This window comes from Carassius carassius, chromosome 27 (genome assembly GCF_963082965.1).
Source record: "Carassius carassius chromosome 27, fCarCar2.1, whole genome shotgun sequence".
Classification (NCBI taxonomy): domain Eukaryota; kingdom Metazoa; phylum Chordata; class Actinopteri; order Cypriniformes; family Cyprinidae; genus Carassius; species Carassius carassius.
This window is the reverse complement of record NC_081781.1, coordinates 25,523,635-25,541,391: the sequence shown is the minus strand read 5'-3', so window position 1 is coordinate 25,541,391 and position 17,757 is coordinate 25,523,635. Positions and strand designations below refer to the sequence as shown.

At 36.9% G+C, this 17,757-nt stretch overlaps 1 protein-coding gene across 18 annotated transcripts in view; it reads right to left on the bottom strand.

The window, feature by feature from the left end:
* Positions 1 to 16,609, bottom strand: part of nrxn3b (neurexin 3b) — a 366,662-nt gene extending 350,053 nt beyond the window's left edge. For all 18 annotated transcript variants that reach the window (XR_009424222.1, XR_009424223.1, XR_009424224.1 and 15 more), the window contains exons 1-4: positions 16,433 to 16,609; positions 11,803 to 12,858; positions 3,215 to 3,232; positions 1,610 to 1,639 (exon numbers count right to left, since the gene is read on the bottom strand). Coding sequence is in view for 15 of the 18 variants with exons in the window: in XM_059513243.1 (XP_059369226.1) it covers positions 1,610 to 1,639; positions 3,215 to 3,232; positions 11,803 to 12,499 (745 nt within the window). In the remaining 3 variants the exon portion in view is untranslated. The remainder of the gene's footprint in view (positions 1 to 1,609; positions 1,640 to 3,214; positions 3,233 to 11,802; positions 12,859 to 16,432) is intronic.
* Positions 16,610 to 17,757: the final 1,148 nt, after the last annotated feature.

Genomic DNA, 17,757 nt, shown 5'->3' with positions numbered 1-17,757 from the left:
ATAATAATTGTAAAAAAATAAAGACCTTTTCCATGATATTAAAATTTTTTGAGATGCACCTGTAGCTATTTACAGTAACTTATCAAGCATGGAAATTTGGTAATTTTAAACATCAACTCAAGATATGTTGATATAATATATCCATTACAGAAGCAATATACTTTTCTTTAATACACTAAAATGAATTACCAAAAATATCACTTCAATATTTTCCATTGGTCATTGCTTAAATTCATGACAGACATCATGTGACATCATTTGGACCCATTCGTATGACAGGAAGGCAAGCACATAATCTCATTCCAAAATTCTTATGTTTCTACAAATTGTTTTGTTGACTACATTTGTCATGGTTGACGATTGAACTCTGTTACGAGGTCTATTCTAAGAAAAGAGATCAATCAAATATTTTTCTAGAAATATAAACCAATATTTGTTTTCAAACTGGTGACAGCCTAATTTAGGTTAAATTTCTTACTCTGTTATTTGTAACCCAGTTAACCATTTTCTTCTCCACTACTGTCACCTGCTCAGTTGGGGTTTTAAAAATGCACCTCATATTCAGTAATATTATCAGTTTGAATGCACTAACACTATTATCTTTTGTAGAGCTGATTTATAGTTGAACTTAGTTTTCTTCATGACAGAACTTTTCAAAATTCACATTGTTATTGAACTAAACTGAATCAACTAAACTCAGCTGAAAAATAACACTGTTTTCTTTTGAGCTACTTAACAGCTGAAATTGTTTTTGTTCAATAACTGAAGAACTTTGCAACATTAATATTGCATCTGTATTGTATAAAGCGCTACACAAATAAATGTGACTTTAGCGTTTTATTTTAATTAATTACATAGAACATAATTTTTGAACATGAATTTTAGTAAGAGGGTTGCAAAAGTTATATCATTTTGTTTTTGTTTAGAACATATTTTTATGATTCTTTAAATAATATTTAGATGAATTTTAAATGACTTTTTATTTTGTCAGACAATATTCTGTGCCCACTTAATGTAGATTGCTAGCTCATAAATTAAATCCACCAATATATACAAATATAAGACAAGAAAAAAAAGAAAAGAAAAAAAACCCTCATAACAGATCCTTCATACAGCTCACACTTAAAAAGCAAAACCTGTTTAAAAGGAATAATTCAATTAACAAGCACTTTTTCTTCCTTTCAGCATCACTCATTCAGAGAAGAGCTGTTCCGTTTCGCTTACGGATATATATTTATAGCTGCATAAGTAATTCTGCCAGTCTATAAATGATATCTAAGTGATATGGAGGGCAGATCGGTGATCATACATTACAGGTCAGTTGGCACTGCAGCAGCCTAACAGATGAGAGAGAATATAACTCGTTTTGACATCACGGAGAGAAACAACCATGAGAAAAAAGCACTCCTAACCTTACAGTTCACCGCAGTATCACAGAATGATATTACATAATTAAGCAGAAGAACCATAATCATGCAGTGTCACGAGGACAGAGCCAATCATAAAGCAGGATGCCATGCAAGGAGCTGTGAGCACGTGCAAGAGCAGACACAACAACAATGTAAACACATTGGAAAATGTGCACTGAGAGTATTGAGACTGAGCATACCTTGCGGAGACTTCACCATATGCGCGAACCCTTGGGAAAGAAAACGAGAGTGATAGACAGAAAGAGAAAAAACTTGAGAACACCAATACCAATATTCAGGTATTGTGACGACTCATGGTTTGCTGACAGACAAACCATGGCTATCACACTTAAGCTGAAGCTTTCTGCAATGAAAAAGCTTCTCTTACAGAAAAGATTTTGACAGCATTTTTATCTCCCTACTTCCAGGACAAAGGTGCTAACATTAATTAGGGCTGTCAATTATTTTATGATTTCATTACAATTTTGAGACAACATGCCTTTAAAATATCTTTATTTGGTGGCTTTATAGTAAATTACATAGTGATACAAATGGTTGGAGGACCTCTGTTATCACTATTATATTGCACTCTTATCAGCCAATCAGACTGGAGGACCAGAAAGTTTTGTATATATTTATTACAATTGTATTATTAAGAATTTAAGACAATTATTTTATATTTTAATATATTATAAAATGTAATTTATTTCTGTATGGTGAAATAAAAAACTATTTTTTTTAGCAGCTATTACTTCAGCCATTATTTCATGTCACATGATCCTCCAGAGATCATTTTAATATGCTGATTTGTTGTATAAGTAACATTATTATTATCAATGTAAACAATAGTTGCGCTGTTTCATATTTTTGTAAGAAACCATGATTTATTTTGTAGTATAATTATTATTTTTTTTTAATGAAATTAAAATGCTTTATAAAATGCTATATTAAAATGCTTTACTGTCACTTTTCATCAATCTAACACATCCATGCTGAATGAAAGTATTTAAAGAAAAGACATAACATTTTAATAATTGTATTGCCTTATGTGATATGATTATTGGTTTTTAATTTGATTAGTTAATCAGTATATAACGTAAAAAATAAATAAATAAATAAATAAATAGCTGATTGTCTGTAAGATTGACAGCCCTAAAATTAATAGATTATTGTAATATACTCAGAATGTGTCGCTTTCGCACCTACAGCCTTTACCATAAATGTATAAATTTGCACTTTCATTCCAGTATTTTCCCAGCTTTGAGGGTTTTATATCTTTGTCATTCAGAAATTTAGCTAATTGCTAATGCAATTACATTATGGCATTTACTTCTATCAGGTCATAGGAGTCAAAAATGTCATGTATATCTTAATTTAGGAACAAAAATTCCTTGTGCGTTCAGCTCCGAATAAATTATTTTTTTTATGTAAAGGTAGGGGTATTAATGATAGGATATATATATATATATATATATATATATATATATATATATATATATATATACATATATATATATATATATCCTGATGGATTTCTAAATTTCTAGAGTGCAAGATGTACTTTGTATGATCCAAACAATAAAATTAGATTAGTTTGACATATTTGAATTAACCATAAGTTTATATGGACTATGATAAAAAAAAATGGGATTTGTGCACAAGGTGTTTGGAGTCCTGTTTTATGCAATTATCAGGCTTCATGTGTGAAAGTGACTATTAAGTGAAGAACATTATTTTAATTCTCTGTATCTGAACTTTATTTGAGTTTATACAGTATGTGATGAGTTTCACAGACTAAGACTTACCAGGGGTTTTGTTGACAGCTTTTGAGAAGATGGCATAAAGTGGAAGGAAGACAGAAAGTTTAACTGTTAGACACACTTTTTCCTTTGCATGAAGGCTGTCATGCAAAAGTTTAATTGTCAGCTAAAAAAAAAAAAAAACATACTGTTTTGTCATGCAAGGGATCAGGACTGTCCCTGTGCATGTCTGTTAAAATAAATAAATAAATAAAATCCTGTGGGGAAAAAAGGTCTATAAAATCTGTTCCATTTTCTGAGAGAAACAGATTGACATTATTACTTCAAATCACTCCATCACTTCAAAAAATATTGCTGTAGTGTCCGGAATGCCACAGCGTTCCTCACATACTCTGGTTGAGGCCATAAATCCAAGCAGGTTACTAAGCCAGCTGTCCAATGTGGACCATGTGGATTTACAAGTTTGTGAGGTTTGTGGATTTCTGGACTGTGGACACAGAGAATTACTCTGACTGAAGTCTCATGTGTATAGCTATACAAATAAATCATCCACAGCTGGTTTTGTTTCTGAATAAACCTGTTTAAATGAATGCACACTGATTGCAAGAGAACAGCACAGTTCAACCAAATAACCACATACTGTAAAGCCTTAAACCAGGCCTTTCAGATTGTAAAGCTTACATGAATCATCTGAAAAATTTGAGAAACCAATTTAAATTAAAAAAAAAATTAATTAAAAAAATACTTCAATCTCAAGGCTAATTTCAAGGAGCCTGGCATATCTAAAAAGCTGAAGATAAAAGCAAAGCATACTGATGGACCGAGAAACTTCATGATCATATATATACATATGGGATTTAGAAAAAATTTTTTTTAGAATTGTATGATGAATTTATTAATTTTGTAAACAAAGGGACTTTGGATAAGTTGTTTTCTGCAAATTAAACCACAACCTAATCATTTATTTATTTATTTATTTTTATTTTCATGACAAGTTAGCATAAACTAATTTTAACCTACACAGCTGTCCCTGTCAGAGGCAGTTTATCATTAGGGCCATTGTTGAGCTTTTCACACTAAGCAATCAAAGAAACAGACATATTTTATAATTCCAAACATATTTTATAATTCCCAACATTTGCCATCTCAAAAGTCAAATCCAGGCCTCTTTATCATTTATCATCTGGATTTTCTGAAGGCCACGCAAAATCAGATATCTGAGAGTTAGAGACTTTTTTTTTGTCTCTTTCCTGTCATCCTTTCAGGTTTGAAACCAGAGGATGATCAGTTTATTTATTCAATAACAGCTGGTCTGCCTGGCTTATTACATTTACAAAAGGCTTTTAGGGCAGACTTGTCAGGCTCCACTATAGGATTCACTGGGTTTCTTAGCTTACAGCACTTTAGTAAATTCAGTTGACAGAGACAGTCTGATTTTTCATGTCTATGTTAAATTGGGAATCGACCCACACTGCTGGTCACCAGAATATGCTGTGTTCAGGATTCTGGGTTTTGGTATCCCCGTGCACCACTTGTTCTTTAGCTAGAGCAGGACCAAACAAGAACTGTCCCGATTGGACCGGTTCAGAGCACAACTATCAGGTTTAGGTTTAATTAAAAATTGGAATAATTTTCTCTTTCAAGAAACTTTCTTAATGATTCCTTAGACTTAATACTAACATATAAACCTTTCAAAGCCAATGGTATGCTTCTGTAGAAACCAGCTTGATTTCAGCTAAAGAGCTAAATAAACTACCCATAATCCTGAAGAGAGATCCACAAGTCACTAGTATGGGTAGATAAATCACAGCAAACAATTTCCATAGACTTGTAAAGTCCGCATGAAATGAAAATGTATCTATGATTCATCCCTGAATATGTTTTGTTTTAGATATGCAGCCTGGAATTGAACTACTGGTTTCGTCTGGTCAGAGGAGAACTGGCCCCCCAACTGAGCCTGGTTTCTCCCAAGGTTTTTTTCTCCATTCTGTCACCGATGGAGTTTCGGTTCCTTGCCGCTGTCGCCTCTGGCTTGCTTAGTTGGGGACACTTCATCTACAGCGATATCGTTGACTTGATTGCAAATAAATGCACAGACACTATTAACTGAACAGAGATGACATAACTGAATTCAATGATGAACTGCCTTTAACTATCATTTTGCATTATTGACACTGTTTTCCTAATGAATGTTGTTCAGTTGCTTTGACGCAATGTATTTTGTTTAAAGCGCTATATAAATAAAGGTGACATTGACATTAGATATTTATTTTTTACCTTGTAATTCTTTGTAACATCAAGCAGGTTATAACATCAACTTGACCTTCTTGAACTCTTTCTGGAGATGTATGCTGGACTTTTTAAATCTAAAGGAACCTATGACTTCCCTCTTTTTTAAGTGTTGTAGTACTCGAGTCCAAACAAGACAATATTTTCTTGGTCCTGGTCTTGCCATGGAGCATTAAGACTACGCCTTGACTTGGACTCTATACAGTACTCTAACACTGCAGGCACATTTTGTGGTATTTGCCACAAAATCATATGCACTTTTTTGAATGCACATATGCACATACCATTTTGTGGTATGTGCATATGATCCGCTCTCTGGATTAGAGAACAATATGTGTGCTGCAGATGTTTGTGTTACACTCATACAAAACCAGGCTTGTTCACTCCACACAAAATTATATTTACTGTCTGAATGGTTTAACCCACCTCAGTTCTCTTTCTCAACACACACTTTTCTGGTCTCGGGTTTGACATGCACTGGACTCTTAAATAAGCTGATCTTGACTATACTGCCTCCTTTGTCAACAAAATGGCTGCTTCTAAAACAATACCCATGCCTCCACTGTTAAATATAAACACAGAAGAGTTAGCAGAAGCGGATTTCCAGACAGTGTCACTTTGACTGGTTACTTGAAGCTTTGAGAGAGAGAAAGAGAGAGAGGAGAGGTGGGGGTATGGGGTTATCGCCCTCACGTGACCATATCCCTCTTGATGACACGCTGCACAGCTTTAATCCTTTGCTCTATTTTTCATCCCAAAAACTCAAATCCCAACATTTGCCTGCTTTGGGTCAAGAGACACAAATGCCCACTGCGCCTGAATCAGGTTGCAAGTCATTTTCCCCTTTTTTATTGACCTACTTTTGTAGTAAGATTATAGTAACTGTCATTTTTTCCATGTATATTTATTAATCCTCACAGTTAAGTCCACAGCGATTGTTTTGACTTTTTTTTTTAACATGTTGTTGAGCATTAATTGCTTTTTCTTTTTTAAGGCTACGTTAATAACATAATAAATGAAGTTAATAACAAGCTGATAACAGCTTGTAAATGAAGAAAATTGTGAAGAAAGGAAAATGTCTCTTAATAATTAAATCATCATTAAATGTGACAACGCATCTTTACAATGCAGCGATTCGCAAATAAACTATCAGAGATTAAACAGACGGAAACTAATGGATGCATCTAAAATGTGACAAACACAGAAATATCACATGATTTTATGTTTTGTAGCTGGAATTCACTGAAAAGTGTGTTATCTTGTTGCTGTGATCTCAATAACTAAATACTGTGGCACAGTTTGCCAGTGATAGCCTACCCTCTGATCCACATCATCATGGCAGACTGAACGTGTTTTATGACTAAACACATATTGTTTTAATCTGCCTGCAGTCTAAGACAGATTTTCACATGATAATACTGACGGCTGTGCTCCTGCTGGGGTTGTGTGGTCCATCTAGCATTTTCATACACACTGAGGTATGTGGTCTGCTTTCCTGTGCCATCTGCAAGCTCTGAGGGTCTTTGCAGTTGCCATATCTGTTTGCACTTGAAACAGTAGCAGGTTGGACAAATTACCAAAGGCAAACATTTAACCATTTCTGAGCTCACATTTGTTACTTTGGTACTGTGCTGTTAATTTGCAACAACCACTGGAATAGACGGCAACAACATAAATGTACTCAGTTACTGACGTAACCTCGATTGCCTGATATATGGGAATAAGTACTGTATTTGCTAAGACGCTATGGGAAAAACTCCCTTTTCTCCGAATATTGAAGCATTTTCAATAAGCCATAGGGTGAAAAGTGTAAAGGAGGAGAATATACCAGTCGTGGGCCAGTGGATCCCTGTCTTTCGAAAAGTAAATTGGGCAGTGAGAGTTGCCTTCTGAGGACCAAAAGGTCGACCTCTGCCTTGCCAAATAAATCCCATACTCTATAAACTGTCTGTGGGTGGAGCATCTACTCATCTGAAGGGACGTTGTTCCAAGGTAGCATGTCTGCTCCTTGCTTCAACCTGCCCGGCACATGCGCTGCTCTTAGCGAATGCAAGTTAAGTTGAGCCCTTTCCAGGAGGCGGTCTACCAGAATTAAGAGGCACTTTGAGGACAGAGCGCCCTGGCGATTTTTACATACGACTCTACTGTCATGTTGTCTGAGCGGACTAACAAGTGGTGTCCCTGAAGGTCTGTTAGAATGGTGCGAAGGCCTAAACATATTGCCAGCATTTCCAGGCAATTGATGTGAAGCCGACTCTCCTCTTTCGACCAATGGCTGAAAGCTGGTTTGCCATCGCAGAGCGCTCCCCAACCTATGCTGGAAGCATCTGTCGAGACCACCTTCCTTCTGCACACCATTCCCAGGATCATGCCAGATCCAGCACTTCCTTGGGCCGGGGTCCCTGGCTCTTAGAGAATGGATAGCATTTGGCTCAGTGGGAGTGATGTCAGGGTTCAGGCTTAGAGGCTGGAGGTGCAGCCAATGATGTGGCCTTCAGAGGCTGCTGAGTCAGTGTCATCTTGAGGCGACTGGCTGCAGCTCTAGAACTAGAGTGCTTTGGCAAGAAGTGTCGCATTGCCTGGGACAACTTCTTCACAGCGGCGCAGCTCCTTGAAAGCTGTGTGGTTTGATCCAAACTCATCCATATTCTGGAGAAAATTAGCGTGAAGGCCCTGTAGGACTGCTATGGAGTGAAGTGCCAAGGCTACTTGCCCAGCTGACTAGTAGGCTCGTCCTGTGAGTGATGGAGTCGTCCTTAAGACTTGAAAGGGTGGGGGATGGCCATTGTTGGGCAGAGATGCGTGGACACTTACTCATCCAGGGGAGGCAGTCTATCATATCCCTTTTCATCGGTGCTGTCGACTGTTGTGAGGGCAGATGAAGAGGAGACATGCAGGCGGGCCGAGTAGGGGCCATGCCAAGATCTAGTGAACTCACCATGAAGCATGGCAAAGCTCATTGTCAAGGGGCTTGATGGCACCCCGGCAAGAACCATTCATCCAGGCTGCTGGGGGGGGGGGGGGTTCCTCCGGCAGAAACCAATCCAAACCCAGCTCATACACAGCTTTAGACAGGACACGGAACAGTTCGGCATCCATGCCCATGCAGGTTGCACTGGGCTCTGCAGAAGGCAGGGAGGTGGGGTTGAAAGATTAGTGTCTTTCCCATAGCATCTTAGCAGACTCAGTACGAGTGATGTATCGACAGGGAACAAATGTTACTGCACATTAACTACTGGTAGACTTCCAAATAGAATCAATAACAATGGCTAAGTCCCTCAAGAGTAGATTATGTTTGTTAACAAGCTAAATTTGTTTGTTGCATAAATCAGACAGATTTATTGAAATTGCTAATATATTCTCTGCCAGCAGATGGTGCTTTAAACAGTATAAATAGAGGTTTCCCCAGTAATGGCTGTACACAAAGCAGCAGCTTACAAACGCTGCTTTATCAAGCATATAACACACAAAATGATATGAAAATGACATATTAACATTTTCTAAAGACAGTCTTCCTTCAGAAATACAGTGATATAAAAACACCCGTTCCTCATTTTGATTTTTAAATGAGCAGTATGTGCTCATGTTTATTCAACGAAGCCTTTTGAAAAATTGGTCTTGATTGGTTTTGATATTGTGGTGGGTTGCCACAAATATGTATGGGAAATACATCCCACAGCACAACTACCTGAGCCCAACTTCATTACTCATCAATTTAACTCTAGCTAAGTTTGTAGCCAGTGACACTAGCCAGAACCATAAAGAAACAAAGACTGGAAATTAACTTCGGGCCAGGTGCGTGTTGCCTGAAGAAATTGTCTATAGGCAAACACTGGAATTGGACTGAGGAAAGTTTTAATCTGCAAGTTTTTTTGACAACTAAAGGTCTGGCAATGGGATTAGAGTAAAACAATAATCTACATAATAAAAATAATTTTACATTTAACAAATCTGAATGATGAGGGCTTGATAAAAAGTATCCAAGTCAGTTAATGTGATCTTATTTAATATAAAATCCAACTTTTAATATAAATGAGCTGAAAAAATAAAATTGAAATAAAAGTGTCTGAACACCCTTCTCTGTAAGTAAGACCCATTATAAATGGTGCCTTATTCACAAAACAATGCAAAACATTCTGCAATGAATTTGTTAATTTACAATTACAGCCTTTTTAAATATTTTTGACTAAATGTTGGAAGAGCTTTATATCACGCATATCCCGATGTAGTCAAGCACATTTCAGATCACAGCAGTTTTGCTAAATCCTCCACAACCAAACACTTAGATCCGTCTTGCAGACTAGGGAATTGCGGATATGCTGAATACACATTGAATTCAGCACAGCTTTTTGGCCATATTTGTACATTTAGTAGATTTGCATAATTTCTTTAGTTAATCAGGTTCTCCAGATAGCATGCACAAACGAATGCTATCATTGGGTGCTATTCATTCTTAGTAGATTCCCTGTAAATGAGTAAATGAAGCCATGCTGTGAGGTACTGAGAGCATGTCAGTCCAAGTTTGAGCCCATCATTTACCCCCATCGCCCCCAGCGAATGTGCCATTTCTCTTTCGTTCCGCCCCTAATTATGGAACGCTACTACAGCTCAGTGGTGCAATCTGTTATCAGACATGTCCATTAAACTGTGGACACGACTGGGGCCTGATGAAGCCAAGGAAGGCTGTGACGGCCCTGACAGCCACGCCTGCAGTCAAAGCATAGGACAGGCTGAGCAAAACGCCTGCTCTGAGATTAGAGGTCCACTAGCGTTGCATTAATCACATCAGTTTTCCCTTGAGCAGCCGCTGACTGGCTCCTCATTAAGGGCACTTTTTAGGCCTACTGGTTGCTAGAAGGCAAGAGACACAGTAACATCCTTCACCAGCCCTCCGGCCCTGAGCATCCCTACTGATCCAAAGGTGATCTGATCATACAGCCTGATCTCATGTCGCTACCGACTATCTCTTAATCTTTATAAAGGAGCACTGAGGTACAGGGCTGGTATGAAGTCTAAAGGGCTTGGGTTTGATCTCGAAATGCAATAAATCAGGCAATCAGGTTTGGGTCGACTGATTCACTGCCTGACTGTATGCCTTTATATTCATGCCCTGAATAAATTGAGATGATTGTGGAATTATAGACTATACACAGGGCACCACATGAAAAGAATAATCTTTCATAACCACAGCAAAAAAGTCTCTTGGCAATTCAGTGTGCATTCAGAAAATATAATCAGTTTTGAGACTTATTCTAATACCTGCTAGTGAGTCTACAGTGAGAGTAATCCCAAATAAGTCTTAACACTGAATTACAGTTGAAAAAAAGAAACTTGACCCTTTAGAATCAAGAAATGTTCTGTTCTAAATAATATAAATACAAATTTCAGTTCAAAAGGTTCAACTCTTAAAATTGCAGTGTACCTTCACTTGTCTGTAACGTGCGGGATCTGGATATTTGATGAAAAAAGTATAATTTAACCTATAGCAATGACCATATATATAAAAAAAAAAAAATCCAAATAAAAAGATGGATGTCCCTGCAAAAGCTTTGAAGTGAGAACAATATCTGTAACATATCAAGGCACACAATGATGACATAAACTGTCACTCAATCATTATTCCTTGAGTAATACAATGAGCAAAGTAATTACTGATAATCAAAACATCATTATTATAAATGTTTTCTAGGTTGACACATTAAATTGCATTAATTGCCCTATATGGAAACATACATTTTCTAAACATTTTTTTGCAAACGTAGCAAGTTGATATTGCAGGTTTTTTTTGAGTATATTATCAGTACCCTGCAATTGGTCAAAGGTATCCAAACAGATATAAACAGGTATTTACTTTTGTATTTATTCATTTGTTTGTTTCACTCAAAAGTGTATGCCATCTTAATAAATACATGTTTTATTAATGCAAAGAGTACACACATTCTTAAGTAAGACACAAGAGTCTAACTTTTTGGGGCCACTGCATATAATTTAGCTTAGCATGCAATCAATAATGTTGTCTAGTTCCAATGTGATAATTTAACAAATTAATTACATTTAGTTTGAGGTGTAATTTAACTACATATACATTTAACATTTTCAATGCTTTCAGTCAAACTTGACATTCAACCAGGAAAAAAAAATGCTAACTTATTTTTCAGTAAACAAAATTTACTTTGAATGTGTGAAAGGAAAATAAATAGGGTCTGTTTTGATTTTATGTAAAAAAAATAAAAATAAAAAAAGAGAAGCTTTTGCCTATGTTTTCTTAAAAATAGAATACTAAAATAAATTACATCAAACTGTTGGCCAGATATGTCTTCAAAATCAAAAGTTAACATGCTTACCTTCATTGCAGTAACGACCTACATATCCTGTTTTGGAGCAGTCACAGTAAGCTTCACCGTCAGCCATGCTGCAACTTCCTCCATTTTCACAGGGGTTCTCTGTACACAAGCCTTCCATCTCTAACCAGACCTTTTGGCTCCCTAGGCGTGTTGGAACTTGATTCCCGTAACCCAGGTCTGTAATAATCCCCTTGAACGGTGGCATCTCCTTAGCTGAAGCTAGTGTTAGGGCAGATGTTCGAATGTCTTGAGGCACTCCTCCAAGATACAGGTCACTGACAATCTTCATGAACTGCCTTTGCGGTCTCACTTCATCCACCTTTGACTCTCCGTCCAGTACCAACACGGTTCGCAAGTTGTGCCTGCTGATGGTGGCAAAGTGCCAGCGACTGTCATTTACCATCTTGTCAGAGATTATAGTGGTTTCTGCACAGTCTACGCTAAAATGCAACTTCAGCTTGCCTTCCTCAATGCTCAGGAGCAGGAAGTCACAATATCCTCCATCATCAAAGTAGAGAACCAGAGCATCTGATATAGCAGTTTTGAACTGAAAGCTGAGGTCACTTCTGGTGCTTGCATCCCAGCGTAGATAGCGCGCCCACTGACCCTCTAAGCCTGTGAACTCCAGGCCCAAACAAAGACTCAGGAAGGTGCTGAGCAGTAATAGTATACAACGGGGCCGGCAAATGGGAGGCATGGTAACCAGTGGTTATGCTACAAGACTGCAATGAGCAAAATAAAATTCCTCAGTTATGTTTTTTGGCAAATGGTGAAGATCATTGAAGAAACCTAAAATCCTTTAGATGACAAATGTATGATTGAAGAAGGTGAGGCCATTGAGGTTCTTGACACATGCTATCCTAAATCCTGTTATGGGCACCAGGATGAATTCCAAACAGACCAGATAGCCTTTAGATTAGAAGTGAACAACTGGTCAGCTTCTACTTTCTAGATAGGCTTTACTGATGATGTTCCCTTGAGTCGACTTTCTGGATTAAAACAGACATGTTCCATATTGGTTCTGATTCTATATCGTCACATGTTAATGTACACAATCTGTGAAGATAAAGAAAAAAAAAATAACAACACATTTTCATTAGGTTCATTACACATTATACAGAGAAATATACTATATACAGTGGGGAATGTTGTGTTCTATTATGTTTCCTTAGACCAACTCAATGTTTTCCAACTCTGTCCTGAGACCCTTCCAAATTTAAAAGGAAAATAAATTACACAAATGTATTTGTCAGTGTTTGATGTAATATATATATATATATATATATATATATATACCCAATCACTGACAGTATAATTTTGATATTAAAATTATTAGAAAACATGGGTAAATTAGATTTATTCATTCAACCATTTTTTGAAAAACAGTAATAAAGAATGGCATATTGTTTTATGAAACAATATGTAAGTCTTCACAATATCAAAAGTTTTTCTCACGTTTTCACACATATAACACTTTTTTTCACACATGGCATTTATACATAAAATATATCATTACATTTTAGTTGGGGATCCTTTGCAAAGAAATAATTTATCTGAGGGTCATTGGCCTTAGACTACACAAAGATCTACTTCTTGATTTACTTCAAGATTTACGTACTAAAGAAAAATATATGAGCTACATAACATGGGATTTTCTGTATTTTTTCACATTATAACTTATCTGTCTGACCAAGGGATCAAAATCAAATGTGGAGATTGGAAAACCTGTTTAGTTACATTAATTTTGCAATTATGTTTGAGGCCACTAGTGGCTTAAAATACACACTTTACTTTCAAAAGCCTTTATTGTTCGATGTATGTGTTGAAAATATATATTTTGGACAGGCCAACGGTAAAGCCTTATACTCCAAAATAAAGCTGCATTTGCATTTTGGCAAACACAAGTATTCACAAAAGCCACTGACAAATATTTGCTATTTAAGACATCTAAGTATTTATTTCCAACACACTCGGTCAGTTGACAGATGTCTGACGGAGAGATACTGTACTTGTGTGTAGAATTCCATCTCTCCCTGCCCTGGCTGCTGCTTTGGCTTGGAGTCCCCAGAGACAAAAGCCTCCCCAATCGTAACAGTTCCATAGCGGTGCAACACAATAGCCCCTTTAACTACCTGCCCTGAATAGTTAATCTCTCCCTGGCAGCCAGCTATTGAATTAAGGCAACTGATACCAACAGCGATGTGTGGAGCGTCCCCTGAGTGATAGTGGGTCTTGTCTGTATTTCAATAGAGAACGAGCGCTCCACAAGATTTGAGAAGAAATGTGAAAAGGTTGAGCCGAGCAGAACCCAGTGGCCAAGGTCAAGACATTTACTTTGCATGCCACACTAACAGGTAAGGCATCATGGAGAACGGGTTTTCAGAAGGACTTCCTGTTCAGTCTGCTTTACTGAGAACAGGCTGGTCTGAAACCTTATCCTTACATGCGGCAAACAACAACTGGCTATTGGTCTGGCAGCAATCACACAGAGGATTTATTACAAACATAATACAGACTATTGGGTTACAAATTATATAGACCCAATTCAGAACTCTCCAGAGGCAGTAGTCTATGAGGATTCTTGTTCAAAAGACATTTGGACAGGATACTTGAACAGTTCTGTTTAGGGCATAAGCATAATACATCCCATTTAATAAGCAAAAAAAAAAAAAATGAATAACTAAGATTAGGGATGAGGAATTAGATTATGAGGAATTGAAATATGTGTTCTGCCATATGCTCTGTAATCCATAGAAAATTCTCTCAAACACAATAAATGTTGCATTTGGTTCCCAAAAGGCAAAAGAGCATGAAAAGCTTAAACATAACCATCAGAGAAAAAGTCTTCCATCTGCCTTGAATGATTTACAATAATTTCGAGCATGTTTTATTCTCTGTGAGCAAGGCAAAGATACTGAGTATAGGAAACAACACTACAATCCATATGTATGATGATTATGTCTCCATATGCGCTTTCTCCAATGTCATGTCAATCTCAGCTGGGTTTCTGTCTCTCAAATTCTCAAATTCTCATTCTTGTTCTTGTCAAAAAGGCAATTTGACATCGTCATCCAATACCTCCTGACAGCATTCACAAAGAACAATTAACAAGCCCTAGTAACCTTCAATGTAACAATAATTTGCAGCAGCTTGTGCGTTGTGGAATAGAAATTATTCATCACACTATGTTTCAAATGGGATTCCTAATTAAATTAATAGTTTACACCAAAAAAATTTTCTGCCATCATTTACTCACTCTCATCTTTCGAAACCTGACTTTCTTTCTTCTGTGGAACACCAAAGCAGTTATTTTTCATACAAGATTGCAAAACAGCTATAATATGTCGTCAGAAGAACTGTAATATAGTGCACAGACCTTTTAAACTACTTCTAAATATGCCTTTTTATTTCTTTTTTCTTTTTTTTTTACAGTTTGACATGTCTTGATCTCCATCCAGGTCTCCAAGAGAGCAGCTCAGACATACTGACAAACAGCTACTTTAGTGTTCCACGAGAGAAAGAAAGTCACACACACCACACACCTATTGTCTGTAATAAAAAAATGAATAAATAAAAAATATTAAAGGCATATGAGAAGCTAGAAATAGGGATAGTGAGTGAGCGGACCAAAGCTCTAAGAATAGAGAGAGAGAGAGAGAGAGAGAGAAGAGAGAGAGAGAGAGAGAGAGAGAGAGAGAGAGAGAGAGAGAGAGAGAAAGAGATAGAGAGAGAGAGAGAGAGAGAGAGAGAGAGAGAGAGAGAGAGAGAGAGAGAAAGAGAGAGAAAGAAAGAAAAGAGAGGGGGAGCATAACCAGTTTTTCAGGTCAAATGATGGTATAAATATCTAAAAGTAACAGGGTAGCAATATCATCGGATAGCTACTGACCTTAAGGTAGGCCTAGTTGTTTAGTTTGTCATTTATAAAGGAGAATACAAAAATATCAGCAATGTTAGTAGATGAAATTATATTATTATACCTGAATAAATTCATTTTATAAGTTTTTATATCCCTACATATTAACAGGTTAAGCCAAAGTCACATATAACTTTATGTGAGAATAAATTAATATTCTTAAGGTCCATGTAAGTTTTGTACTATTAAAGCAGAGAGAGAGAGAGAGAGAGAGAGAGAGAGAGAGAGAGAGAGAGAGAGAGAGAGAGAGAAGAGAGAGAGAGAGAGAGAGAGAGAGAGAGAGAGAGAGAGAGAGAGAGAGAGAGAGAGAGAGAGAGAGAGAGAGAGAGAGAGAGAGAGAGAGAGAGAGAGAGAGAGATGCTCAAGCTCAAGACTGCTGCATGCATCCGTCAGTCTCCTCTCTGGTAATTTCAGTAGATCTTAAACATCCATTAAAATTTCAGAAACATTAAGGAGATAGGAATAATACGAGTTATAAGATACAATAATTAAGAATATTTCTGTCTCCTTCATCCATGAATATTGCAAGCATTCAAATGTTATACAGGCATTTGCATTAGAAGAATATAGCTATCCCAGAGAAATTGGTTCTTCATAAAAAATCTATTTATGAATACACAAGCGGATGAAATCTTGTAGAATAACATGATTAATGTAAGTTAATTATTAAACGCATTTGTGAAACTCTATAAATATCTTAAAGTAGTTCTGATTTACCTCATATGATAAAGACTGTATTCCACCGATGGAGAATCCGGTTTATTCTACAAATTGTCTAAAAAAAAAGATAAAAAAAGACGTTAAATCCACATTGCGAGTAATGGAGCACGGATGGAGTGATGCTGAGGTCAAATTCAGTGTAGCGGGATAATCTGCGCATCCAGAGCTCGCTCTCCTCCGCTCGACTGAGGTGCTGGAGCCTGTCCTGAGCTCGCCAGCTTCGCTGCTCCGCCCACTACTTACATTAAACACGCCATTTAAGGAGGTACCAAGACAAACATTTTGTGTCAGGATTCCCCTTCAGGTATCTTCACATTAGTGACTATCCATTTAAAACGTACATTTAACATTCTCTTTTGCAGATCTATCGAGTCTCGGATGTGAGCAGCTGTGTAAGACATATTTGCATAATAAAAGCATCCAGAGTTTTCTGGAACACTGAGAGTATTTCGGGAAGTCTCCATGGTCCTGAATAGACATTGTGCTTTAACTGCCCAGATACTACACTCAAAAAGTAATGACAGTTCCGTAAAATCCATTCTGAAAACACATTTAAATGGGTTTCGAATAATTCTAATTGATACACCATGTTACTGGCATGGGCATGCGCACTTATGTTGCCATCATTAAGAAATCTACTCACTTCAGTCTGTCTACGCTCAGATCAAGGCTAATCTAGTCTATTGCCGTGACATATGAGGTAGTTCTTGCGACCAAATTAAACGGAAAGTTAATGAAAAGATCACTGACGCGGCTTAATGAGGCAGTGTATGAAGAGTCCTGTGGGAGCACGCAAGATAATGCAAATGCACACGCAAGCAGAAAACGCGGGTGCGACAAATATTTTTATACCAACAAAAAACTTCAGAGAGTTAATGTTTGCATATATATATACACACACACACACACACACACACACACACACATATATATATATATATATATATATATATATATATATATATATATAATGATTCCAAAATGCTGTAAATGTTGTGTTGCATTTGAGTAAATATTTAGTTTTTGGATTTACAGCCCTGGCAGAATATCCACACATCTTTGTCATTAATGGAGGGCCCAAAAGTATTAGGAACGTATACAATACTTGTCATGAAGTGATTTTAGTGAGTATAAAATATATTTCCCTTAAATTCACACATGTGTATTTCATCACATTAACTATGAATTTCTTTCACTAATGTTGAAAGCCAATGCTGCAGCAGCCAGGTAGCACTTGGAGGTTTGGTGCCTTGCTCAAGAGTCTCACCGTCATGGTATTGAAGTGCTCGTCATTCACTCCCCCCACCTACAATTCCTGCCGG